The following is a 26,576-nucleotide window of genomic DNA, read 5'->3' as shown; positions in this document are numbered from 1 at the left end:
TGGAGTGGCCGGGTCACTCCGTGGTCCGGGAGAACTCCAGAAAACAAAGCCACAGCCAAGCTCCACGTCTGAGCTCGTGGGGACGGCTGGGGCGCGGGATCCCCGCGCACAGCGAGCGGGATCCGTCCCAGTGTCCACTCCCCGCAGCCCGCGCCTCAGCCCGCGCTGGACGCCGGAAGCTCAGGCGGAGCAGCCCGGAACTCCTCGCGGGGAGCGCGTCTGGGCTAGGACTACAACTCCCGGCATGCGTGGCGGCCAAAGCCGGCTCTATACCTGCGCGTCGCTTGGTTCGTTCTGTTTTGTACCCTAGACGCAGACCTCTGCTGAGAAACTGCCAGAGGTATTTTCTCAGGACGCCGTAGGCCTCTGTGGCGGACGCGGGGCCTGGACTGGCGTGTGCCCTCTGGGTGGCTGCGGAACGCTGCGTGCGCCGGCGGAGTTTCCGCGGGGGACGGCGTTAGCCGCCGCACGCCGAGACGCGGCAGTTTCGTTCCCCGGTGGCGGCGGAGCGCAGGGAGGCGGGCGCGATGGCGCTGAGCGGGCTCATCAGGAAACTCGGTAAGCGCGCAGGCCGCCGCGGGGCCGGGTGGGAGCCGGGTGGGAGCCGGGCTGCGGGGACCAGGTGGGAGCCGGGCTGCGGGGCCGGGCTGCGGGACCAGGTGGGAGCCGGGCTGCGGGGCTGAGCTGCGGGGCCGGGCTGCGGGACCAGGTGGGAGCCGTGCTGCGGGGACCGGGTGGGAGCCGGGCTGCGGGGTCAGGACTGAAGGTGCGCCTCCATCCTCCCCGCCAGGGCACCGGCTGGCCGAGATCCGTGCGCGCGCGCTCCGGAGCCTGCTGTGCAAGCTGGAGCACCGGCTGCTGGCCGACGCCGAGCTGGTCCACGAGCGCCTGCTGTTCCTGCACCTGCTGGAATGGTTCAACTTCCCCTCGGTGCCCATGAAGGAGGAGGTGCTGACGCTGCTGCAGCGGCTGGTGAAGGTAGGCCGGCCTCGCTGGAGGGGGCCGGGGCCGGCAGGTGGTCCTCCTCCTCCCGGGGTCGCCGCTGCCTGTGGCTTCAGCTCCGTTCTCACTCCTGCGGTCATCGCTGGGGGCCAGGGGCCCTTCCTCTGCTGCGTTCCCTTCTGACCGTTGCGTGTCACAAGTGGTGGTGTCTGTGTGCATAACAACACGTTGAGCCTCACCATACAGAGCTCGGTGCACGGTTGTGTAAAGTTGATGTCCCGACGCCTGTCGCACCAGGAGTTCGATGCCAAGGGTCAGCTGTAAACTGGGAGGGGATGCCGACCCCCTGGCATCCTGTTGGCTGGTTGGAGTGGGACAGGAGGGAGGTGAGAGAAGTAAGCCTGGCGCTGTTGGGTGTTTGGGTTGCCTGCCGTGTTACCCAGTGTTCTGTACTGGTCTTTATGCGTCCCGTTCACGGGAGCTGTGCTGGGCGTAGGAACGCAGGGCTTGGAGAGGAGCATCCGGGACGTTTGGCTCGCTGCAGGATGGCTTGGAGAGGAGCCTCCGGGACGCGGCAGGTGGTGTCTGGTTTGGCTTGCTGCAGGATGGACGTGCGACATCTCCCTCCTTGTAGCCCCTCTCAGCCTGTCTCCTGTGTTGCAGTTTCCTGCAGCTGTCCAGCATCTGGTCGACCTCGGTGCAGTGGAGTTCTTCTCCACGCTTCGTCCTCACGTGGAGCCCAGCCTGCAGGCGGCCATCGACGGCATTCTGGATGGGCTGTTCATCCTTCCCTCGGAAACGCCTGTGCTCGACCCTGCCCCTGCCCCTGCCCAGGCCAACCCAACCGGTAACTCTGGGTATCAGTCTGGTGGTGGGGATGCATTTTAAGGAAAGAGGCATTGGATTAAAAGGGAGTATTCTTTCACTCTTCCCACAGTTACGCTTGCGTTCACTGACCTCACTTTGACCCTTCTCTCCCTCCTCTGGTGATGCTCAAAGGAAGATACATTTGTATTTCTTGCTTTGTGGTGGCCTTAAAAGGCGCAGAGACTTTGGGGGTGTGCTACAAGTTGGATAGTGTATCTCTTTACGCCAACAGCACACTGTTCTCTGAGCGTGCATGGCGGATCAGGGTGTGCTGAATGCTTTGCAAACTGGGCCTCTGGTGTCTGCCCTAGTCTACAGGGAAACCTGACGTGATGTGAGTGTTTTACCTGGACGTACTTCTCAGCAGTGATGGGAGGCGACAATGGGACACTGCCCTGGCCTGGGATGTGGTAGTGCAGCGAGATCTTAGCTGCTCCTAGGATTCTTGCTGTTACTTAATTTTTTAAAAAAGATTTATTTTCTTTTATTGGAAAGTCACATTTACAGAGAAGGAGAGACAGAGGAAGATCTTCCATCCCCTGATTCACTCCCTAGGCAGCTGCAATTGCTAGATCTGAGCTGATCTGAAGCCTGGAGCCAGGAGCTTCTTCCGGGTCTCCCATGTAGGAGCAGGGTCCCAGGGCTTTGGGCCATCCTTGACTGCTGTCTCAGGCCACCAGCAGGGAGCTGGATGGGAAGCAGGCTGATGGGATTAGAACTGGTGCCCATATGGGATCCCGGCATGTTTTAGGCAAGGACTTTAGCTTCTAGGCCACCACACTGGGCCTGTTTTGGTACGCTTAAGGTCATCATTTGATTAACATGCTGTTAGTTTTGTTCTATAGATGAGAACAGAAATGTAAGGAAACTGCAGCAAAATTACCCTGTTTTCAATTTTGTGACAGAGCCAGGATTTTGCTTGATCTGGCTCCAAACCTTGCGTGGTTTCTAACTATTTCTGTATTATTTATTTATTGCTTTATAACTTCCGAGTTCATCTAAACAACTGACTTTTCAGCAGGATGGACTGATAATCTCTCTCAGTATTGGGGATTCCTGGTAGGGGAATTAGTAGCACAAATTTTAAGATTACGTCTTTGTCTCTTGTCATTCTTTTTCTCATTGTAACTGAAGTAGTGCAGTGCTCTGAAAGGTGATGGTTGAGTCCCCTGTTGGGCGGGTTTTTAAGGTATGGAGAACATTGCAGAAGTTAGGGGCTACCTGAAGAGAGCAGGAGGTGGGAGTGGTGGCTGAGGAGCTCCTGGCCAGTGCTGGCCCGCGCCTGTGGCAGCTTCTTCCTGGCCAGTGCTGGCCCGCGCCTGTGGCAGCTTCTTCCTGGCCAGTGCTGGCCCGCGCCTGTGGCAGCTTCTTCCTGGCCAGTGCTGGCCTGTGGCACCTTCTTCCTGGCCGCCATGGGTGGTTTCATTCTAATACACAGTTCTTACTTGCTGAACAGTAGGAGAGGAGAAACGCCTCATTAGCAGTTGGTGTAGTGTTCACATTTTCTCCTTTCGGGGAAGGTAGTCTGTTCAGAAAAAAATAAACTTCTGTTTTGCTTTGTTTTATCTTTAAAGTGATTGAAAAACTTAAAATATTGCTATTTTAGAAGAGTAAGTTTCATTCTTTGCAGGTAATGAATCAGTGATGCACTTATGCTTATCTGTGTATATATATTTTTTTCAGAACTGTCACAGCAACCTGTAACGTTAACAGGATATTTTCCCCAGGACAGAAGTAGCGCCCAGCAGATGGAAATGTCTTCACGACCGCCAGGTGTGTACATGTAGGGATGTAAAGCCTATTGACTTTGTAAATCAAAAGGTGATACTTCCCTTTATTGCTGGCAACACATACTGTGATGAAAACTTGGATGCTTTAGCACCAAATGAACTTTCCTCTCTTTAGTTGGCTTGGGCGTAGCATGCGCATGGTGTCACATGCTTCGGTCTGCATTTGATGGCAGTAGCACCCTAGTGCTTCTTGAGCTGCTTGTCCCGCCGTGGAGCGTGTCCTGAGCTCGCTGACCGCTGACTTCTCCCGGGAGCCTTGTCTGCAGGCCGCCGCTCTCGGAAGGCCCCTGGGCCACTTCCGGAGAGACCTGCCTGCTGACTCCTACCTGTGTTGCTGTGTTTCACTCTCTTCCTAGCACATGGCTTGTCCTTGCTGGTCTGTCTCCTCTGGTAAGTGTACTGCAGGCTGTGCGTGCCACTGCGAGACCCGTGTCAGGATGCATTCGGTGCTCCTCGGTTGCCGTTCTGTTCTTTTTACTTTGTCTTTCTTTTTTCTTAAAGATTTATTTCATTTTAATTGGAAAGTCAGATATACAGAAAGGAGGAGAGACAGAGAGGATCTTCTGTCTGCTGCAACAGTCAGAGCTGAGCGGATCTTAAACCAGGAGTCAGGAGCTTTTTTTGGGCTCCCGTGCAGGTGCAGGGTCCCAAGGCTTTGGGCCGTCCTTGACTGCTTTCCCAGGCTGCAAGCAGGGAGCTGGATGGGAAGTGGGGCCACTGGGACTAGAACCAGCGCCCATATGGGATCACGGTGTGTGTAAGGTGAGGCCTTCAGCCACTAGGCTACTGCTCCAGGCCCTCAGTAACTACACCTAATGAATGCATCTTGCTGGAGTCCCAGTGAGATGATGATGATTATGGTAATGATTTCTAAAGATTCTTTTTTCCCCCGGAAAGGCAGATTCACAGAGAGAAGGAGAGACAGAGAAAGATCTTCGTCCACTGGTTCACTCTCCAACTGGCCCCAGTGGCTGGAACTGAGCTGATCTGAGACTGGGAGCCAGGAGCTTCCTCTGGGTCTCCCTCTTGGGTTCAGAGTCTCAAGACCATGGGCCATCCTCCACTGCTCTCCCAGGCCCCAGTGGCTGGAGCTGGAAGGGAAGTGGAGCAGCTGGGGCATGAACCGGTGCTTTTGGGATCCTGGCGCTTGCAAGGCGAGGATTTAGCCATTGAGCCATTGCTCCAGTCTGGAGATTAGTACTGTCACCGACCCTGTGTCATTGATGAGATCACTGAGCTTTAGTAAAGTTAAGAACTTGGTTCTGGGGGAAACAGGAGAAGGTTCAGTAAAGAGTGCATGTCAACATTTTATGCCTGCGGAGTTGGGTGAAGAGAGTGTCCAAGAACTTAACTGCAGACGCCAGGTATTCGTCTGAGCTCAGCTGGGAGACTTGTTATTGAGAAGCCTTCGTGGGAACTTGTGGGTTGTAGAACAGCGGAAGAAAGCTGTTGTTGTTAAGCTGTTGAAATAATTAGCCTTTGTTTCTTGGAAAACGTTTGGTAGGCTGCTAGGCGAATGTGTTTCTGAGGCAAGGTGGTGGATGCAGTGTTGGTGCGTGAGAGGCCCAGTGGAGCGGTGGTAGAAGGCTCCTGGCGGGAACACGCACCTGTCGTGGCTTGTAAGATGGGGATGAGAGCGTGAAGGCCAGCTGGCATTGGTTCCCAGTTTTATGGGAGTCAAGGTTTGTCTGAATTCCTGGTATGGTTTATTTGGACACCTCTTTACCTGTGCAAGCTGTCCCACCCTCTGCTCACTCGGGTTTCTTTAGGAGGGAGGCCCTGCCTTTTCCCCGGGGTTCTTTTGTAGGAGCAGCTCTGCCCATTGGGGGACTTCATGGGAATGTTGTCTCCGCTTAATGATCCCGTAGTCTTTTCCAAGCACTTGGCGGAAAGACTCATTTGCTGTTTTGAAGGGTTATATGCCCACAGATACCATCTCTGTGTTGCCATGGTAACTTGTAAAATATAAGATCTGTTAAAAATTTGAGTGGAGTTGTTTTAAAATTATGTTGGTTTCTCAGATTTGTTTGAACATTGCTTGAGTAGTTATTTTTGGTCTTCAAGCTATCTTCATAAAGGTTCAAATGTCTTTTATATGTGGTATTTGAAGATGGCCAGCTGTAGCATATGATCATATTTATACAATTTCAGGTTGCTAAAGGTAAAGGCTTTCCCCAAATGCTGTTTTCTTTTTACAGTTGAGGTTGATGTTCTGGTCAACCAAGGGTAAAGTAGAAAATTTAATTGAAACCTGGAATGTCATTCAGTGTTGGATTGCTTGCACTCTCGTGCTAATTGCTTTAATATGATACAGGTTGTTTATGAAAAGAAAGAGCCTGGTGTTTATTCGGTGATAGAACAGCTTGGCAGCTGACCTCTGTAGGATATTTTAGGTTACTCTTTAGTTATAAGCTTTATTTTGGGACTCACTTTACAGGTGAAGCCTCACTTTTAACATTGTCAATCTGTCATCTTTGTTTTCCGACACCTGCACGCTGGCCGTTCCGAGAACAGTGCATCCGAGTGTGAAGTGCTTGAAGGTTTCCACGTTTCCTTGGCTCCCGCTGACGACGACAGACAGGCACGTCCTCTCCTCCAACGAGAGGTAGGGTACAGTGTCTGCTGTGGCTTGGTGCTCTTTGTTCATTGAACGCCATTGAGTGATAGCTGTACCTGTGCATTTTCACCAGGAGAAGATGAGTGACTGGAAGGTTGAAATGCACATATGAATGATTTTTCAAAATTTAAAAAACCCAGGCAGTTCCTGCTCTCCTTTAACCAGGCCAGACATCAGGTTTCGTTTTGGTGATTGGAAATTGTGAAGTGCTTGGTGATGCACATTATGTCTCAGGGACAAGATTCTCTGCTTGTTCATGCCCTGGATTCATAGAAGTGAAAAAAATCAAACATAAAAGCATTCTTTTTAGCACAATGTGTATATTAGATTATTTTGTTTTACATTTATCTGAAAGGTGGAGTTAGAGAGGAGGAGAAGCAGAATCTTCTGTCTGCTATTTATTTTCCAAATTGCTGTGATGGTCAGGACTGGCCAGGCCGAAGCTGGGAGCCTGGAGTGTCTTCTGGGTCTCCCACGTGGGAGCTGCATTGGCAGAGTGCTGGGTTGGAAGTAGAGCAGCTGGGGTCCAAGCCGGCACCCATAAGGGATGCCGGTGTCATGGGCAGAAGCTTGCTAAGCCACAGTATTGCCCCCATTAGGAGAAGAGCATGCTCAGTTGATAATATTGGCTACTGTTGGTCTTCTAATCTTATGTGATGGATGCTACCTGCTGGTTCCTGCCGCAAGTAGACAGACACGTGGAAGCTTGGGAGTGTTGAATGTGCAGACTCACTGTGCACACTCAGCGAGTACTGCAACAGGTGTGTCTAACCAGCTTTGAGGGTAAATCTGGACAACCCAGAGCAGCTTGTGACCTCAGGGCCAGGTACACGTGTGTTAGATGGCTTTGATGTGGCCCATCAGGGCCAGGTACACACATGTGTGTTAATGGCTTTGATGCGGGCACCTGTAAGGCATTAGTAAGGGCTTTTAAACAGCCTATTCAGGTCGTAGAGTGCACATGAGGAATCATTAGGAGGTGGTTTGCTCTGCCATTCGGAGTCCAGCCACAGCTCTCAGCGAGAGTTGCCAGGGCGCGCCTGCGGGTGGGAGAGGGTGGGCTGCAGGGTGCGGGGGTGCACAGCTGTTAGACCTCTGGGTTAGCAGAAGTTGAGGGGTATCTGTATGGGATAGAGGGGAGTCTTGACCTGTGTCACCTTAGAGTAGGGAAGGTCCATAAGGAATCCAGCTCTGTGATTTGCTTCTGTTTACTGTGAGCTTTTTCTGCTTTATTTCTTTATGTAGCAGTTGTCGTTGATTTCCGTCCGTAGCAGGTGTCATTCTGTAGCGATAGGTAGTGGCTGGGCACTTAGTGGTTGATGTAGTTCCTGCTTCTAGGGAGAGTCTCATGAGGGATACAGACTCCACACACTTCTCACGTCTGGAAATAAAGGCGTGTGGGAGGCCTACCGCTGTGGTGTTGGCTTAGGGCAGAGGCCTGGGAGGGCTTCCCGGAGCTGTTGTGTGTCAGCCAAAGGCCCCAGGCTTGTTGGTACATTCCTTATGCCAGTTGCTGGTCCAGCTGGATACTTTGAAAGTGGAATCCTGCTTTGTTTCGTAGTTCCTTAAGAAGTGGCAACCACACGTTAATATGGAATACCTGCGAGTTACTGAAGGACGTTATCATGCAAGATTTTCCTGCCGAGGTTTTCCTTCAAAGGCCAAAAATTGTTCAAGTGAGTATCTTCTGTAATAATTTTGTATTTTGAAAGGAAACTTTTGCAAGAAAACAGATTTTTCATAGTAAGAGTGCTTAGGAAGGAAATTTGTACTAATGCGTTTTTTAAAAATGAAATATTTGGTTATTTAAAGCTCTTGTTCTTTCGCCAGCTGGTTGTCTTTCTGGATTTAGGGCGGCCACCTGAGGTGGTCATTCATGCCCAGGCTGGCGGGGGGCTGAGGCCGAGGGTGGAGGGCACTGGTCACCGGCGGCAGCATTGTTCGGGTGTCCGGTGTGCTCAGAGCGTTAGGTGCTCGTGCTTGGGCGTCTGTCAGTGAACCATAGTGAGTCACAGCTATGGGAGTAGGGACAGAGGGCTGAGGGGTTGGGGACTGTGGCGTGTGCCCAGCGTCCTTGCTGCCTGGGACTGCAGTGAATGGCAGGCACATGGCGGCTCATTGCTACAATTTGTAGAATGACGCAGGTGTTGGAGATGGAGAGCAGCTCCGATGTTTGAGTTTTTGTACTGTGTTGTCTTGAGTGGGACACGATCCCGTCCCTGTAGAATGCGCACTCGGCTAACAGATTTTAGAAGGATCACTGACCCTTCTCCACATTCTCCTTCGAAGTCGAGTTCTTTGTCCCCGTAGTGACTTTCACTGCCCTTCTTTATTTCAGAGCCTGTTGTCTCTGTTGAACCTGGCTCCCGGAGGGGATGGAGCGCACCGCCTGGCGCTGCAGTCCGTGTCCTGCTTGCAGCAGCTGTGTGTGTGTTTAAGGAACAGACTCAACTTTCACCGGGATCCAGGTTTTTTCTGTAATAAACAAGGTGCTGATGTGTGTTATTTGGCAGCCAGGTGTGTCGGAGAGTCTCGTGAGAGCTCTTCATTATACCGTGTGTGCATCAGGCGCCCACTAAATGTACTCAGACTGACATGTTGGAATACTGTGACTGACAGAACCACTGCAATTTTATGCTTTAAAAACTTAAAGTCGTTTTGGTAGGAGATATTTACAAAATTGTTTTTCTTGACTTCTCCCAGACGTACAGAGAGTCTCTGTAAGTATTGCTGGGATTTAGAGATTAGGCCCCTGATTATGGTTATTCAGGTAGGATTTGGGGCGTGTTAGCAAATGACATATCAAATTACTACATTGTTTAGTTTGAAAAATCGGTGGTTTCTGTTATAGAACCTGTTCAGTGCAGCCTGCTGCAGTCTGTTCTGGGGGAGCAAGGTCAGGACTTTGCAGTGAAAAGGCACCACCTAGTGGCTGTGGAGTGCCGGCCCAGCCCTGACATACAGACTGGGACCTGGTTCAAGGCCCGAGTTCAGTGGTTTGTGCTCCACACTCCGTCCCTGTTGCGTTGGCATTTCCCCTGTGCTGTGCTGGTGGGTGTTTGTCCTTGGTGCTGGCTTTGTTACAGATTTCACAGGCTTTGGTCGCCTCATTTGCATTTTTGAGGTTTGGATGGCATTTTGCAAATGAATGATGATGGAACACTTCTGGGTACCTTTTATCAGCAGAAAGTCCTGGTGTTGGCAAAATTATCTGGAGGTGTATTCACGTTTTAAATAAGTTTCACCTGTTATTTACTAGTTGAAGTTTGGCTCTTGAGGGCATCAACACTGGTCAGATAGATCAAGTGCCATCTCTGTGATCTGCCCTTTAGACTCCTGGGGACAGGTAATAAAAAGCCAGGTTATTCTCAGATAAGGACCAGTAGCTGCAGGAAGTTAAAAGGGTGATATGGCAGAACACGGCTAGGAAGTGCCGCTTATAGGATGAGCAGGGAAAGCCTCCTAGAGAAGGTGAGATGCAGGCGATGAGGAGTAAGCCACTTGGCGAGCTGGAAGGGTGTTGGAGGGATGCTCGGTCACTCACAGAGCAACAGGAGGGCCCGTGCGGGGGGGACAGGGGGAGCACGGGGAGGGCCTGTGCAAGGGGAAGCTGGGGGAGCACGGGGAGGGGCTAGGGGGGAGCAGGGGGAGGGCCTGTGCAGGGGGAGTGCCTCTGGGGGGGAAGCCGGGGGAGCACGGGAGGGGCTGGGGGGAGCACGGGGAGGGGCTCTGTGGAGGGAGTGGGCGGGAGCTGGGGGGGAGCACGGGGAGGGGCCGTGCAGGGGGAATGAGGGGAGCACGGGGAGGGCCCGTGCAGGGGGAGCACAGCGAGACAGGAGGAGCGGGGGAGGAGCGGGGGTAAGTGAGGAAGGAGAGCCGTTGGGCTGTAGTGTATTGGGACTTGGCAAAGATTTTGTGTTCTCTGAAGTGTAGTAGATTTTTTTTTTTCTCTGCAAATTTAATTACCTTTTTTTTCACTGTGGGAAAGTATGTATGACATAAAATATGCCATTGTAACTATTTTTAAATGTGCCATGTGGTGGCATTAAACACACTGTTGTTCAGCTATTTCTTCTTGACAGACCTTCTCGTTACCCTGATGGAAGCAGTAGCTCCCCATGTCTCTCGCCCAAACCCTTTGGGACTTGCAGTCTGTCTGCGTCTGCCGTCCTGGTTTGGTCTTGCACATCAGTGAGGTCATCCAGTGTTGGTCCTTTTTGCTCTCAATTATTTTGCTTATCGTGTTTCTGCATTTCACTACACTGTTGCCCTGGTTTAGACTTTTACTCCTTTTTTTTTTAAAGATTTTATTTTTATTGGAAAGGCAGATATTCAGAGAGGAGGAGAGACAGAGAGGAAGATCTTCTGTCCAATGATTCACTCCCCGAGTGAGCGCAACGGCCGAAGCTCCGCCGATCCGAAGCCAGGAGCCAGGAGCCTCTTCCGGGTCTCCCACGCGGGTGCAGGGTCCCAAGGCCTTGGGCCGTCCTCGACTGCTTTCCCAGGCCACAGGCAGGGAGCTAGATTGGAAGCAGGGCTGCTGGGATTAGAACTGGCATCCATATGGGATCTTGGTGTGTGCAAGGTGAGGCCTTTAGCCACTAGGCTATCGTGCCGGGCCCGAATTTTACTCCTTTTTATTGCTAAATCTATTGTATGAGTATACCATTTTGTTCGTTTATTGATGGACACATGAGCTGTATCCACCTGCTGGCTATTGGGAGTAAGACTTGCGTGAGCATCGCACACAGGTGGCCGAGCGTGTTCTGCTTCGGGGTGTGTGCGGGACCGGAGCAAGGCTTGCAGGCAGTTCTCGGCTTCTGGAAGCGCCGTGCTGTCTCCCACAGCAACTGCGCCACGTCACGCAGCTGTGGGTAGTTGATGAAGCTCCCAGTTCTCCCGCCTGTTCACCAGTCCTTGCTGTTTCCTAAGTCGTAGCCATTCCAGGAGAGTGGAGTGGCATCTCATTATGTAATGTTTAATTTGCATTTCTGTGAAGAACAGTAATGACTAATGTTCCTTAGTCATCTTCCGTGTCCTGTTCAGTTGTGTGTCTTCTATGGAGAAGTGTCTGTCAAAGTTCTTTGCTTATTTCTAATTGGATTTTTATCACCTTATTGTTGAGTTTTAGGGAGTTGTTTATGTCTTCTGAATATTCTTATCAGACATGATCTGCATTTATTGTCTGATTTTGTAGGTTGTCTGTATTCTGATGCCTTGATGCGTCAGAATTCTAAATTTTAATGAAGGGCATGTTTTTCTGTGTTTTTCTTGATCGACCTTACTTTTGATGTCGTGTGTAAGAATCAGTTGCCAAACAAGTTCTGAAGGTTTACGTCTATTCCTTTCTGAGAGCTGGTTTCAGCTCTTCCATTGAGTTCTTGGTGTATTTTGAGTCAGTTTTTGCATACGGTGTGGTCCAAAGATTCAGGGTTCTTGAGGAGTTGTAAGCAGGCAGTATGTGAGCTGGTGTTTTTCTGCTTTGGTCTCGAATGTTCTGGGTGAATACCAGTGGCCATAAGGTTCCATGTCATCAGATCAGTTAGTGAAAAACGTCAGTGTGCTACATGAATACTAAATGAAAATTACTTTGATTTTTATTTCTGTGGAAGCATTTCTGCTATCTTAATTTGGTAATCTTTTTTGAAGTGACATATATATGTAAATATGCAGGTATGTATATGTGGAATCACAGTGTAATGAGAAATCCTGCTTCTGCTAACGGACGATCTTGTTTCTTTTTTCCCAGACACGGTTTCCCAGAATTCCTCCTTGTCTTACTGTCAGGAAGGCCGAGGCACTCACGCCTCCCGGAATCCTTCCCCAGGAAGCAGCAGCCCGCGGCCCTCCGTGCTCGGGCGCACAGGCCAGCGGGCCCGAGGGGACGGCCAGGACTGGGATGCCGCCTCCTCCAGGTGACTGGGGGTTGTGTCTGGGGGGAATTACAGTAGCTCAGCTAGCTACTGGGACTCTCAAGTTCACAAGGACCTCATTTTCCCTTTTTTTTTTTTTTTTTTTTAATATTACCATTTAGACCTTGCGCTAAACCATTGGCTTTTGAACATTTTTTTCATGGTGATCCACGGTATGGATAAATAAGTATCACATTGTTACTCAGTATTCAGTATACAAACATCAGTATACAAACATTACTGTGTATGTATACGTGTGTGTGTCTGTTGACACAAAGTTTTTACAAAATATATTGGGCCTAGTGTGGTAGCCTAGTTGCTAGAGTCCTTGCATTGTGCAGATTGGGATCCCATATGGGTGCCAGTTCTAATCCTGTCAGCCCCACTTCCCATCCAGCTCCCTGCCTGTGGCCTGGGAAAGCAGTCGAGGACGGCCCAAAGCTTTGGGACCCTGCACCCAGGTGAGGGACCAGGAAGAAGCTCCTGGCTCCTGGCTCTTGGCTCAGCTTTGCTCCTTGTGGCCACTTGGGGAGTGAATCAGGATGGAAGATTGCTATGTGAATTTGAGAAATTTAAAATATTTCATAGCGTTAGTGTATCTTTGTGCTTCTATTTCGATTGTGGATAACATGAAAAGTAAAAAATTTTGAGCCTTTGCTGGAGATCATTACACTTGGTGAACTACGTTAGAACCAGAAAGGTTTTCTCTGATTTTTTTTTTTAGTAGCCAAAAATTGAACGTGTCAAGGTGAAATTGACATTCCGAGGTTTGATTAGTTTATGGCTCATCTCTAGTCTGCTAAGCAGTGGTGTTTCTAAATTTTTCCTGTTTAACTATTTAGTGAAGCCTTTGACTATAATGTAAGTTAAAAATGTGTTACTGCAAAAATTAGAGGAAGGAGTAGGGAAAGTGGGGGGGCTAATTTATCATTATTTAGTTTATTTGAAGGACAGAGTTACAGAGAGGTGGGGGGCAGGGAGAGAGAAGGAGAGAGATACCGTTTGCACCACTGGCCCACCTCCCAAATGTCTCAGTGGCCTTTGTGGTACCAGACTGAAGCCAGGAGCCAGGGGCTTCTCCAGTTCTCCCATATGGATGCGGAGGCCCAAGCGCTGGGGCCCTCCTCTGCTACTTTCTTAGGCACATTGTCAGGGAGCTGGACTGAAAGTGACACAGCTAGACTTGCAGCGGCTGTAGGAGGTGCCAGCACCACGGGCGGCAGCTTTGTCTGTTACACCACAGCGCTGGCCCCCCGCTTCCACCCACTGTTTTATACTCATGGTGAAAAGTTTTTAATGAACAAGCCAAGGAATCTGGATATTCCATATGTTAGTAACACTTTCAACATAGTTATATGCTGTTGAATGTGCTGAATAGTGTATTTAATGAGTAACATTACCTTCCCTAAAACACTTCAGTAAATCACAGAAAATCTGACGATCTATGAGCTTTTAAGTTTTGCTTTTACAAATTGATTATAGAAGAGTTTTGGTCTAAGTCTGTTTTCCTTTAGAAATCAGTGGATTGAGGTTGATGTGGTAGAGTAGTAGGCTTATTGTCTGTCTGCAAATGCCGGCCTCCTGTATGGGCACAGGTTCTTACCCGGCTGCTCAGCTCCTGTTCAAGCTCTCTGCTTGAGGCCTGGGCGAGCTGTGGAGGCTGGCCCAAGTCCTTGGGCCTCTGCAGCCATGTGAGAACCCTGGAAGAGGCTCCTGGCTCCTGGCTTTAGAGCATGTCAGCTCTGGCTACTGCAGCTGCTTGGGGAGTGAGTCCATGGATGGAAGGCCTGTCTTTTTCTCCTCTCTGGAAAAATCTTTCAAACAAAAATAACTAATAAATCTTCAATTTAAAAAATGGATTCCCATCACTAATGTTAGGAATATTACATTTTGAAATTATCGATTTGAAAAGCCAAGTTCCAGTACAGTTGAGTCGTCTCTATGCTTTTAGTCTTGCAGAGTTACCAGTATTTCTGCAACCCTGAGCAGAGTTGTTGTATGTGCTGATGTGGTTGTGCTGCTCTGAGGCTATGACGCGCCAGGCAGCAGGTAGGACTGTCTTGGTGTTCGGGTTTGTCATTTTTCTGTGTTGCAGTGGTGGCAGCAGCCATGCTCCCGTCAACTCCAGGACCTCTGCCCATTCCCCTGTGGACATCGGACACGTGGACCTGCCGGAGCTGGAGCCTGAGGACACGCTGGAACTGCGCTTCCGGCAGCTCGGCCTGCCTCAGTTCTGTGTCTCCGTTCTGGAAGCGGCACTTCCTCTTTTGAAAACAGGTTAGTTGTTTTTGAAATTGTAGTTCTTCGTATGCACTTGTATTTCTTTACAGATTTTCTAGCTTGCTTTCTCTTCCTGTACCACTTTTAAAATTTATGTTTTTATTTGAAAGGCACAGAGACAGTTCCTTTCCCAGCAACACACACACACACACACGCTCTCTCTCTCCGCCTCATCTGACTGTTCAGATACAGGCCATGGTCAGGTCTGGGACTTGAGCAAGCCATACTGGGCACTTGGTCAGGTCTGGCACTCTGGGTGGCAGGGACCCAGCACTGATCTGCTGCCTCTTGGGTGCAGTGCACACCCCCAGGAAGCTGGAATTGTGACACTTGTAGGACCTGAACTTGGGTGCTCAGGCAGGGGTGTAGGTGATCCGAGCAGGTCTTTGCTGTGGTGTAGATGTCCTTCCCACTGGGTCCTTTGGGGTCTGTTTTTGCCTACCTTTTGGGATACAAACTCCTGAAAACTTAAGAAGAAAGAATTTTATTTTAATTCCCCCAGGCTTTTTCATATGTATATGTATGTATATGTGTGTATATATATATAATGTGTATGTGGGTATATATGTGTATATTTACACACATGTATGTATATATATGTGTATATATTATATATATACACACATGAGAAAAAATATACCTTTTTTTTAAGATGTATTTATTTATTGGAAAGTCAGATATATATAGAGGAGGAGAGACAGAGAGGAAGATCTTCCATCTGATGATTCACTCCCCAAGTGAGCACAATGGCCGATACTATGCCGATCCGAAGCCAGGATCCAGGAATTTCTTCTGGGTCTCCCACACGGGTGCAGGGTCCCAAAGCTTTGGGCCATCCTCGACTGCTTTCCCAGGCCACAGGCAGGGAGCTGGATGGGAAGTGGAGCTGCTGGGATTAGAACCGGCGCCCATATGGGATCCTGGCGCGTTCAAGGCGAGGACTTTAGCCACTAGGCAAGCTGCCAGGACCAAAATATATGCTTTTGTTTTTAATTTTATGGTATAATGCCATAGTGTCTGGGATTTCCCTACCCTTTCCCCAAACTTCTTCCCCCCAACTGATTTTCCCCATATTATTACAATAGTATAGTCCTTCATAAGCAGTCACAAGTCCATTATTCTGCTATTTAAGTGTATCCTGACATTGGTGCAGACAATGTCAGACAGTCCAGCATTCTGCTGTCAAGAACTGTCCAACACTTTCCCTGGGAGGCCATCTTTGACTTGTAAGTGGAGGTGCATGCGGCATTGCATCTTCACATCTAAGTGTAGCCTCTCTCACGCCATCACTATGCCTTCTTCCCTTCAGTGAGAAGCCAAGAAACAAAGTCAGCAACAGGAATAAAGTTAAAACAAAAATTTATAGCACCATGGAGTTAAGTAACATGCTACTGAATAGCCAATGTGTTGATGAAGAAATGAAAAAGAAAACACAAAAGCTTCTTGGGTGAAGTGATGGTGATGTGTGATCTATGAGTCAGTGAAGAATTGGACAAGGGAAAAGAAAACTGGAAGAAATGAATACAAAACCAAAAATATCCCCCATTTTCATTGGTGTCTATTTCTCCCTTTAAATCCCATTAATGTTTGTTTCAAGTAGCAAGATGCCCTGGCATTTGGTGCGTAGACCTTTATTAAAGTTAAAGTGATCTTTTGTTGATAAATGGATCCTTTGATCATTATGTGGTGTCCATCTCTTAATGTTTTTCACCTCAGAGTCTAAATCATCTAATATAAGAATGGCTACATGCTCATTTTTCCTTACCATTAGTTTGGAATATCCTTTTAATCCTTTTCCTTTTAGTTTCTGCTGATCTTTGTCGATGAGTTGTCTCATAAGCAACAGATAGATGGTTGCTTTTTTTTTTTATCCAATCCACTAGTCTGAAGTTTGGTTGAATTTAAAGTATTTGTATTAGGGTTAGTATGGATAGGTGGCAGTTCGGCCCTGTCACTTTAGCAGTGGGTTGTTCTTTGATTTAGTCTTTTGTTATTTTACTGGGATGTTCTCCACATTTGCCTTTGGTTTTGGTGCATGTTATTCCTCTTCTCTGTCGAGAGAACATCTTTGTTTTGTAGGGTAGGTCTGGAAGAGGCAAATTCTTTGAGCTTTTCTTTCTGGTGGAAGAATTTTACTTCCTTTCTCATGACGAAGGAATGCTTTGCTGGATACATCATTCTGGGCTGACACTTTTTCTCCTTGTGAAGTCTGGGATATGTTGCTGCATTCTCTGCTTGCCTGTATAGTTTCCTGTGAGAGATCAACTGTGAGTCTGATTGGGGTTTCTCTGAAGGTCAGTTGATTTTTTTCATGTGCACATTTAAGGATCTTTTATGTTTGATTGAGTACAGCTTGATTATCATGTGTCATGGTGAAGATTGCTTTTGGTCAACTCTGTTGGGAGTTCTGTGCCCCTCCTGTATATTGTTTCCTAATTTTTCATATTGGGGAAATTTTCCTTTATTTCATTAAATGCATTTTAAAACCAAGCTTCTCTTTTTGTGCCTTCTGGAACTCCCGTAACTCTTATATTTGGCCTTTTAATCATGTCTGTAATTCTTGAATACTTGTTTTAGTTCTACCCAGTTTTGCTTCCAGCTTTTTGATTGTTTCTCCTTTGTGACAACAAATATAGTGCAATTCTGAGATTGATTGATCTGCTTCGTTCATTCGGTTATTGAGACTATCCACTGGTTTTTTAATTTGCTCTAATGTGTCCTCCTTAATAAAAAGATAATAAAAGCCTTATTAAATGTGGGTGCCATGGAGCCCTAGTCAGTGACACCCCCTTCCAGACAGGAGTGTTCCTGTTTGTATGGCAGTTTTAAGTTGTAAACATGAACAGCATCATGGAGTGGAAAAAGCCAGAGAAGGTGGTCTGGCATTAGCTGACTAAAATTAAAAACATCTCTGACAGTAAGTGAATAGCCCGTACCAAGCAGTGAATCCCCGCCATGTTCTGTTGTAATGCTTTTCTGTGTATTACTTGATGCACTTCAAACACTGATTGCTTTTAACCCCATTCTCCCCTCCCTTTTTTCTTTACAAATTTCCTCAAGAGGAATTTTATTGATGGCTCCCGTTATTTCCTCCCAAAAAACCAAATTGAGTGAACAATAGCCTTAAGGTTTTATTCTCTTCATAACAGAGGATGAAGATTAGAATTGGATCACTTGGCCTCTTCTCGTGTCCTCCCAGTTCAGATTGTTTCCATCTGTTAACAGCCAGCGTTCTCTGGGACCTGCACTCGGCTTCTACACACTCAGGCCTCAGCACAATCTTCTTTGTCATTTTAGCCTTTTTCTGGAAAATTGGCTCAGTGTGCCCACTGTAGCCTCTCTACTTCCTGTCCTAACGCCATTTCCCCTGGGCATGGAGGGAGTCTTTGCCCTTCCTGTACTGTGTTACTGTGAAGGGCTGGTGCTTGCCACACTTCCTGCAGAACTTCCGGCATGTTTTAGGAACGCTCACCATGCTTACAGAATGCTATTGGCATGAAAGGAGTCTCCTCCCCTCCCTTTTTGAGGTTTTTTTTTTTAATTTGAAAGGCAGATTTTACAGAGAGAGAAGGAGAGATAGAGGGACACGTTCCTCCATCTGCTGATTCCTTCCCCAAGTGGTGTCACGGCTTAGAGCTGAGCTGATCCGAAGCCAGGAGCCAGGAGCTTCTTCCAGGTCTCCCACGTGTGTGCAGGGTCCCAAGGCTTTGGGCCGTCGTCCACTGCTTTCCCAGGCCACAAGCAGGGAGCTGGATGGGAAGTGGAGCAGCTGGGACACGAACTGGTGCCCAAATGGGACGCGGTTGCTGTAGGGTGGAGGATTAGCCCACCCAGGGTGGTGCCTGATTTTATCCTCCTACACAGTGATATTATCAAGTCTCTTCCTAGTTAAAACAGAGAGGAGGAGAGACAGAGAGGAAGATCTTCCATCCGATGATTCACTCCCCAAGTGAGCACAATGGCCGATGCTATGCCGATCCGAAGCCAGGATCCAGGAACTTCTTCCAGGTGTCCCACATGGGTGCAGGGTCCCAAAGCTTTGGGCCATCCTCGACTGCTTTCCCAGGCCACAAGCAGGGAGTTGGATGGGAAGTGGAGCTGCTGGGATTAGAACCGGTGACCATATGGGATCCCGGTGTGTTCAAGGTGAGGACTTGACCCGCTAGGTCACGCTGCCGTGCCCTAAAAGTAAAGTCTTAGCTGAACTTTTTCTGAATCTAAATTCTGGACTCTTGAACTTTCAGCATTTTGCAAGATAAAAAGAAATTTAGAAGTGGTGATGCTTGTTTTCTAGATGTGCACATTTTCGGCAGCAAAACATGTCAGGATATACATGCAATGTGAACAAGTTTCTAATAATTAAATAGTGCATCTCCTGTTAATGATTGTCACGTTCCCGTGGCTGTTTTTGCCTCTTGGCATGTCAGGAGGAGGACAGTAGAAGGAAGGCTCGTGTTTGGAAATGTTGAGCATTCTTTTATTCTGAGGAGAGATGTATACTCTTCTCCTCGAGGGAGTAACTGCTTCCAGGAGTTAGGACTGCGTAGTAATTCCTATGCTAATAATGTGAAATGATGGAAGCTTTGAACTTTGGCATCATAAAGTTTATGTTTATCTGCCTGGTGCACCAAGAAGAACAGTTTTAGACTTAGTGATTATACATTTAACCTTTCCTTAATTTCATATAAAAAGTCAGATTGATAATTACAAAGCTATTTCCTGGTACATAAAATATTTCTAAATGTTCTCTTGCCCTTTTCTGTTAAATTATTGCCTAACTTGTAATTGATGAATATCATAAGAGTTCTAGAGAATTTGCCACAAGCTGTTCTAATGGAAGAATTAATCTAGATTCTTGTGACCAGTAGTTTGTTTTGCTTCTGTTCACTAGAAATGAACCTTTTGGATATGAGACTAGCAGTCTTGCTGGAGTGTTCACTTCATGCAGGCTAAGAAAGCGTTAAGTTCTCTGTCCCTCCGTCTCTGGAGGAGGGAGATTGCTCTGGTGGGCATGGCTCTGATGGTACAGTTTCTTTGGGAATTCTCTTGGAATCTAAGATAAGTACAGATGGAATTGCATGAGGTTTTTTTGACAGATGCTGGCACAGACATTTGTTTAGTTGCTCCAATCTAGTCTTAGCTTCCCAGGCAGTTCCTGGGTGGAAAAATACTAATTTATGATGAGTAAGTTTTCTAGTACTAAATAGTAATTATGAGAGTGCATTTTTAAACTTGTCTGATGTTTTGTCACATACCAAATGTATAACAGGATGGTCTCTGGACTAGAGAAATTAGTTCCATCTCTGTTTTTAGTTGGGTTATTATTGCTGTCATTTAAAAAAAAAATCTTTGGGAGCAAGATGGGAAGAACACAAGAGAATGACTATGAAACTGCTCCTGTTTGCTAGTTCATTCCCTGAATGCCTGCGGTGGCCTGGGCAAGGCTGGGGCTGCAGCCAGGAACTGCAGATTCGATCCAGGAGCTCACTTCCCTGGGCTGTCACCTGCTGCTTGTTACGTCTGCCTTAGCAGGAGTCTGCAGTCAGGACCTGGGCCTTGAACCCTGACTCTGGTGGGAGAAGTGGAGTTTTTATTTATTTATTTTTTTTAAGATTTATTTTTATTATTTTTTTATTGGAAAGGCGGATATACAGAGAGGAGAGACAGAGAGGAAGATCTTCTGTCCGATGATCCACTCCCCAATTGAGCATAATGGTCGATGCTATGCCGATCCGAAGCCAGGAGCCTCTTCCGGGTCTCCCACGCAGGTGCAGGGTCCCAAAGCTTTGGGCCGTTCTCGACTGCTTTCTGGGGCCACTGGAAGGGAAGCGGGGCTGCAGGAATAGAACCGGCGCCCATATGGGATCCCTGGCGTGCAAGGCAAGGACCTTAACCACTGCGCCACTGCGCCGGGCCCGAGATGTGGAATTTTTTAAGATTTATTTATTTAGAAGAGTAGCTGTAAGGATAGAAATAGGGGGCGGATAGAGAGATTGATCCACTTACTATTTGCTGATTCATTCTCCAGATGTCAGCAATGGTTGGAGTGCAGTTGGTTCAAAGTCGGGGACCTCATCCAGATCTCCCATGTAGGACAGGGGCCCCAGTCCTTGGGCCATCCTCCGCTGCTTTCCCAGGCACACTAGCAGGGAGATGGATTGGAGGAAGTGGGAGGCCCATATGGGAGGCCTATAGGAAGCTTCTAGCATTTGGGGAGTCACCCACTAGAAGGGAAATCTCTCTGTCCCTCTCTCTCACTCTGTATTTCTGACGTTGAAATAAAATTTTTTTTTTTTAACAGCCAGAAGTCTTTAATGGTGATTTAGGTCATGATTAATGTACTCACCTCTTTTTTGATTTAAAAAGCTGAGAGACACTAAGAGAGAAGGAAGGAGGAGGGCATTGGGGCATGCCTACCTGGGGCATTGAGAGAAGGAAGGAGGAGGGCATTGGGGCATGCCTACCTGGGGCATTGAATGAAGCTGACTATTGATGTGGCATTTTCCCTTTTCCCAGGAAGTAGACAGATGATAATTAGAGTGCTGGAATTGCTTGCGGAAGATCTGACTCTTATTGGTGAAGCAATTTCATCAGATATTTGGGATGACAACAGCCTTTTTGCTATAGACATGGTAAGAATTAATGTTTCTTGGATAACAGTGTTGTCTTCCCCCATTTCTGTTTAACCTGGGTTCATTGGCAGATCCGTCTCTGACGTGGGTTTTGGGCTTGTTGTGCACATGTTGCGCACAGGCCGTTCTGCAGCGTGCTGGCTGCTCCATGCAGCTCGCCAATGGACGGCTTGAGGCTGAGAGCTCAGTGCTTGTGGCTTTCTCATGGTAAGAAGTGTAGTTCTTAATTAAGGTTTAAAAATTACATATTTTAAGCAACTTGTAAGTTATTATGGAATGAAATGTGATTATCTGCTGTGAATAGTCTCCATGATTCTAGACAAGTCATTCAAGGTGTAGCAACATAAAAAGGATGTCTTATTCTTTGCTGCTTGTATTTGTTTGTAAAAAATTATTTGAAAGACAGTTACAGAGACAGATCTTCTTTCCATTGGTTCACTCTCCAAATGGCTGTAAAAGCCAGGTGCTGAGAGCTTTGTCCAGGTCTCCCGTGTGAGTGCAGGGGCTTGTGCTGGGGAACTGGAGCTGAAGTAGGGCAGCTGGGACTCGAACCAAGACCTCTATGGTGTGTTGGCGTAGTAGGTGCTGGTTTTTCCTGCATGCTACAGTTTGTATTTCAGTAGTAGAGATAATTTGTAAAGTGTGACTTTTTATTTTTCTTCTATTAGTATTTTTTTTTTTTAAAGTAAGCTGACATTATAATCAATTTTTCCAGCCTTGTTTTCCATGCCAGGTTTTATTTATTTGAGAGTCGGAGACACAGAGAGCTTCCTTCAGCTGTTTGTCTCCCTGGGTGCCCCAGCAGCAGGACTCCAATGGGAGTGGCAGCTTGCTTGGCCCATCCTGGCAGGTGCTGGAGCCAGCTCTCCAACCCAGTCCTCCCATGTGGCTTGTGAATGTCTAAGCTGGCGTGTTAACTGCTAGGGAAAGTGCCACCAGTCTTTCTTGTTTCTGCAGGAAGTGTTTCAATAGTTTTTTGTGAGGAATCAAGACCTTTGCATTGTCCTCAGGAGTTTTCTGTTACAAGATAATGTTTAAGAGATCTGTGGGCTGTCAGAAAGAGTCTCCATGTAATTGGAAATGTGTCGTTTTGACCTTTCAGTATGATTGCAAATCGTTTGTCAATTTATGCCTTTAGTTTTGAATGTCTGCCTGCCTTGGAGTGCTAATGTTGTGTTTTGTTAATGACGGTTCTTTTTCTTTCCGTTGTCTTGTCCTTTTACTTTAACATGTCAGGGGAGAAGAGAAAAAGTTCGAGTCATACGTGTGTGTGTGTGTGCACTCTTAGTTACCGATTTTCTTTATACACTGCTTTGGGCTAGCTGTATCTATTTTTTTTTTTAATTTTATTGTTGATGATGTTTACACAGTTGATCAGGGTGGGAACTATCTGTATTTTATTAAACTCTGTAATTAGCTGCCTGAAATTTTTGTGGCTAGAGCTCAGTACATGAAGAATAAGTAAGACACAGATATTTTAATGCAAATATCTATGTGTGTAAAGAATCTAAACTTTATCTTTTAAGCAGTATGAATCCCTTAAAAAGAAAAAGTACGTATTTTATACCAAATACAGGATATTTTCAAGTCCTTGAATTTCTGATGATAGTTCCTAATTTTTTTTATTCCTTAAGGTTATCATACAGTTTTGTAGTACTTTTAGATGATTTTCACATATTGAAGCTTTTCAACAAGTGACTTTTTCCTTAGAAGTGTGAAGAGTGCTTTATCAGTTGCTTCTTAAATTAACTTAAATTTTTCTTGGCCAGAACATTTATCTGTAAGTTAGTCATTCTCTTTATAATTTTTGGCTGCTGATCTTTTATGATTCAATGAATTATTTTTACTTTAAAGGTTAAGTCTTGTTTTGTGAGCGCCAGTTGGGATGTTAAAAATGCTAAATTAAGCAGTTCTGCCTCAGATTACATTTGACTTTGTAAAGAGAATAAATGCTAACATTTTAGAAATAAAGTACCTGAGGATATATAGTGAAATCTCTAGATATTTCCAGATATTACTACCATCACTGTCATCTAGGAATTGTATTACTTGGGTTTAGTAAACTTAGTGAAATAAATTTTCCTCCTAAGATTATTTTGCTTGAGGTAAGTAAAGTTTTTAATAAAAGAATATTTTTTGCTGAAATAAAAACAAATATTGGTAAGGATTAATAAAGTTAGGTTGACCTAAAGTGTGTTTCCCATGTTCTTGCCACCTGTGTGAAATCCGGCAGGTCTTATTATTCACGTGGGAAGTTAGATTCAAGAACTAGGGAGCTCCTGTGCTCTCTTCTTTCACTTACTTCCTTTGCTTGCATTTCTTCTCTCTGTCTCTAGTCATTGCAGTGTCTTTGAAATGCTAGTCTTGTTTTTTTACTTTGTGATTTACAGCTTTTAAACTCTGGTCCCTGCTCTAGTGAGCTGGTGACTGCAATATCGAGGATGTTGATGGAATTGCTGGTTGGAGTACAAATGGGCCTGATAGGATTGTGAAGAATCTAGAAAGAGTGATTAAATAGAGGGAGTTTAACCAGATTATAAATTCATAATCTGGGTAGTAAAAGTTGTAATTAGCATAGGACTTCCCTTTCAGGAATAAGTAAAATATGAGTTATTTTAATCCGCAGGTATTTCTGCTTTAAATTTTTGTTTAGTTGAAAGACAGTCTCTGTGTCTTTCTCTCTCCCTTTGTTACACCCACCCACTCACCCACCCTGTTCCCCAGCCCAGTTTTTGGTTAACCTCTGGTTCACTCCCCAAACATTTGCAACAGCTGTTACTGGTGTTGCAGCAAGCTGGATTGGGCAGAACCAACAGTCCAAAACTTGATCCAGGTCTCCCACACTGGTAGCTGGAACCCAAGGACCTACTACCTCCTAGGGTTGATGAACAGGAAGTAGGAGTCAGAAATAGAAGCAGAGCTTAAACCTAGGTGCTCTTACATGGGTTGTGGCGTGGCTGTCCCAAAAGTCATCTTACCCATTGGGTAAGATTGCCTGTTGTATTTGAATCACTGGGGAAGAGAAATAAGATGTAGATGTTCATGTTCTTGTAGGGGGGTACTTTGAATATGACATTAGTAATACCTGCAGGGAGTTTAAATACAGAACTAAGTTATTTAAGCTTTTTTTTTTTTAGATTTTTATGTATTTACTTGAGAGACAAAGCCAACAGAGTGAGAGCATGTGGCAGACAGGCACACATGACTCTCACCCGTTGGCTCATTCTTTCAGATGCTTGTACAGTTGATGGGACAGAATCTGGAAGACAAACTTAATTCAGGTCTTCCACGTGGTTGGCAGGAACCCAGTTGTTCCTTGGCTCATTACTGTCTTTGGGGTCCTGTGCTGGTAATCGTTGCGTTTTATTGCCATGAGCGCATTCAGAAAACTCATGAGGATTTTAATAAGTCAATGACCTGAATGTATGATTTGGCCAAACAAAGACAGGGCTTCTTTCTTGCTTTCTTTTTTCTTTTCTTTTTCTTTTTCTTTGTCATCTGACAGAAGAGGATGAGCCATGATGAGGATGTTTGGATAGTGTGGATGGGGTAAAGGCTTGGGTTGACCGTGGACCCTAAGAACCTGGGGCCAAAATTGTGAAGGCGAAATGTTAGGAGAGGGCTGGTGGGTGAAAGGAAGGGTTGCCTCCCTTGGGGAAGGCATTCCAAGTTGTTGAGTAGTGCGGCCGTTACTCCGAAGGTAGGGTAAGACTGGTTTTAAACAGGGAAGTGTGCTTGGAGAGCAACTGAGCATATGGAGGAGTGGTCCAGTGGGCAGTGGGAGCACATGGAGGAGTGGTCGGTCCAGTGGGAGCACATGGAGGAGTGGTCGGTCCAGTGGGAGCACATGAGAGTGGTCCGTTAGAGTGCACAGGCTAAGCTATCTTAGATATACTTGGAGTGCAGAGATTGTTTGCACTGTAAAGATCAGTTCTATTGTGTATGTTGTAAATATTTTGCCGATTTGCTATCTTAATTCTGATAGCATGTAAAAGTTATGAACATCCTCTGAAAGCTGGCCTTTGAAATTTTTTTGCAGCATGAACTCTTGCAAGGCTGTTTAAATATCTTTAGTCCAAAGAATCAAAACTATGGGCCAGGTTTTCAGCGCCTCTCCCACCCTTCCTAAAAAAAGATTTATTTCCTTTTTATTGGAAGGGCAGATTTACAGAGATGGAGAGAAAGAGAAAGACCTTCTATCCACTGACTCACTTCCCAGGTGGCCACAGTGGCCAGAACTGAGCCGATCCAAAGCCAGAAGCTAGGAGCTTCTGCCGTTTACCATGTGGGTAACAGGTCCTAAGGTTTTGGGCCAGCCTCCACTGCTTTCCCAGCACACAAGCAGGGAGCTGGATGGGACGCAGAACAGCTGGGAAGTGAGTAGGAGGTGCTTAAATAGGATGCTGGCACTTTCATGCAGAAGATTAGCCGGTTGAACCATTGTACCTTTTTTTTCTAACATATTAAACCAAGCAAACGAATCCACAAATCTTAGAAGAAATGCTAGCGATAGTGAAAACTGCATAAGAGATTTTTGTAGTCTTTTCTTGTTATGCTGTTTTGTGAAGCACTCCGCAGGTTATTTGAAACAACTTCACAAATAAACAGGCTTTTAGAAAAAACTCTACTATGCTTATTTCTTAAATGTATCTATTAAATTGTAAATTGTCACTACTAATAATGATATGTTCTTCTTAGGTATATAAAAGCTGTTATTTTAGTGGAGAAATATGCCTGTTTAAGGAGTATTGTAAAGCATCAGTGTATAGTTAACGTCAGCCCTGGTCCCAGGCCCTGGATGCTTGGTTGTGTTTGGATAGTGAAATAAAAAAATGGGAGTGCTCTGGCTCAGAATGGTTGAATTAAAGTTTGTCCATGTTGGTAACAAGTTTTGTTTCATATTTTATGTTGTTCATATCACAAAGACATGTTTCTGTTGGGTCCTTAAAAGCAACCATATTTCATCCATGGAAGATCATTTTTATGTAGTTTTTTATCTTAAATTATTTTACTTAAATTTTTTCTTGTTCTGCACTAAACATTTAATTTTAAAGATGTATTTATGTATTTGAAAGGCAGTATTACAGAGCAAGTGGCGAGCTCCTTCATCTGTAGTTCCCTTTCCAGATGGCTGCAGTGGCCGATGCTGGCCAGGGTGAAGCCAGGAGCCAGGAACTTGATCTAATCTTTCCTGTGGGTGGCAGGGGCTTCTTCCAGGCCCTCAGCAGTGAGTTGGAGCAGAAGTAGAACAGCTGGGACGCAAACCAGCGCACATGTGGGATGCTTTAGTTGCTGTGCCACAGTGTTTGCTCCTACACATTCCGTTGTTTTTAAGATTTATTTTATTTTTATTGGAAAGCCATATATACGGAGAGGAAGATCTTCCGTTTGATGATTTCCTGCCTTAAGTTCTTTTGTTCTGTATCCAGAAGGGAAATTTAGTGGGTCATATTTTGCTGCATTTAACTTTTTTTTTTGAGAAATTGACATTTTTTTGTGGTTGCTGTACCATTTTAAATTTTTGCCAGCAAAGCAT

At 46.3% G+C, this 26,576-nt stretch overlaps 2 protein-coding genes across 3 annotated transcripts in view; one reads left to right on the top strand and one right to left on the bottom strand.

Moving 5' to 3' along the window:
• Window positions 1-355: 355 nt before the first annotated feature.
• Window positions 356-26,576, top strand: part of RTTN (rotatin) — a 119,745-nt gene continuing 93,524 nt past the window's right edge. The window contains exons 1-10 of one of the 2 annotated variants that reach the window (XM_040985116.1): window positions 356-558; window positions 791-978; window positions 1,606-1,789; window positions 3,493-3,582; window positions 6,114-6,204; window positions 7,778-7,892; window positions 8,555-8,705; window positions 11,966-12,131; window positions 14,224-14,405; window positions 20,925-21,040. In XM_040985116.1, the coding sequence (XP_040841050.1) occupies window positions 528-558; window positions 791-978; window positions 1,606-1,789; window positions 3,493-3,582; window positions 6,114-6,204; window positions 7,778-7,892; window positions 8,555-8,705; window positions 11,966-12,131; window positions 14,224-14,405; window positions 20,925-21,040 (1,314 nt within the window). In that variant the 5' untranslated portion in view covers window positions 356-527. Of the gene's footprint in view, window positions 559-790; window positions 979-1,605; window positions 1,790-3,492; window positions 3,587-6,108; window positions 6,205-7,777; window positions 7,893-8,554; window positions 8,706-11,965; window positions 12,132-14,223; window positions 14,406-20,924; window positions 21,041-26,576 lie in introns of both variants that reach the window. The other variant, XM_040985117.1, reaches the window with a different exon arrangement.
• LOC121159491 (60S ribosomal protein L36a-like) lies at window positions 17,476-17,883 on the bottom strand. Its single transcript, XM_040984650.1, is given in 1 exon segment — window positions 17,476-17,883. A coding segment is annotated over 1 exon segment (408 nt).

Source organism: Ochotona curzoniae, unplaced genomic scaffold (genome assembly GCF_017591425.1).
Source record: "Ochotona curzoniae isolate NIBS_2020 unplaced genomic scaffold, NIBS_Ocur_1.0 contig_43, whole genome shotgun sequence".
NCBI classification, from domain to species: Eukaryota; Metazoa; Chordata; class Mammalia; order Lagomorpha; family Ochotonidae; genus Ochotona; species Ochotona curzoniae.
Note: the sequence above shows the minus strand (reverse complement) of the source record. Positions and strands in the feature narration are given on the sequence as shown.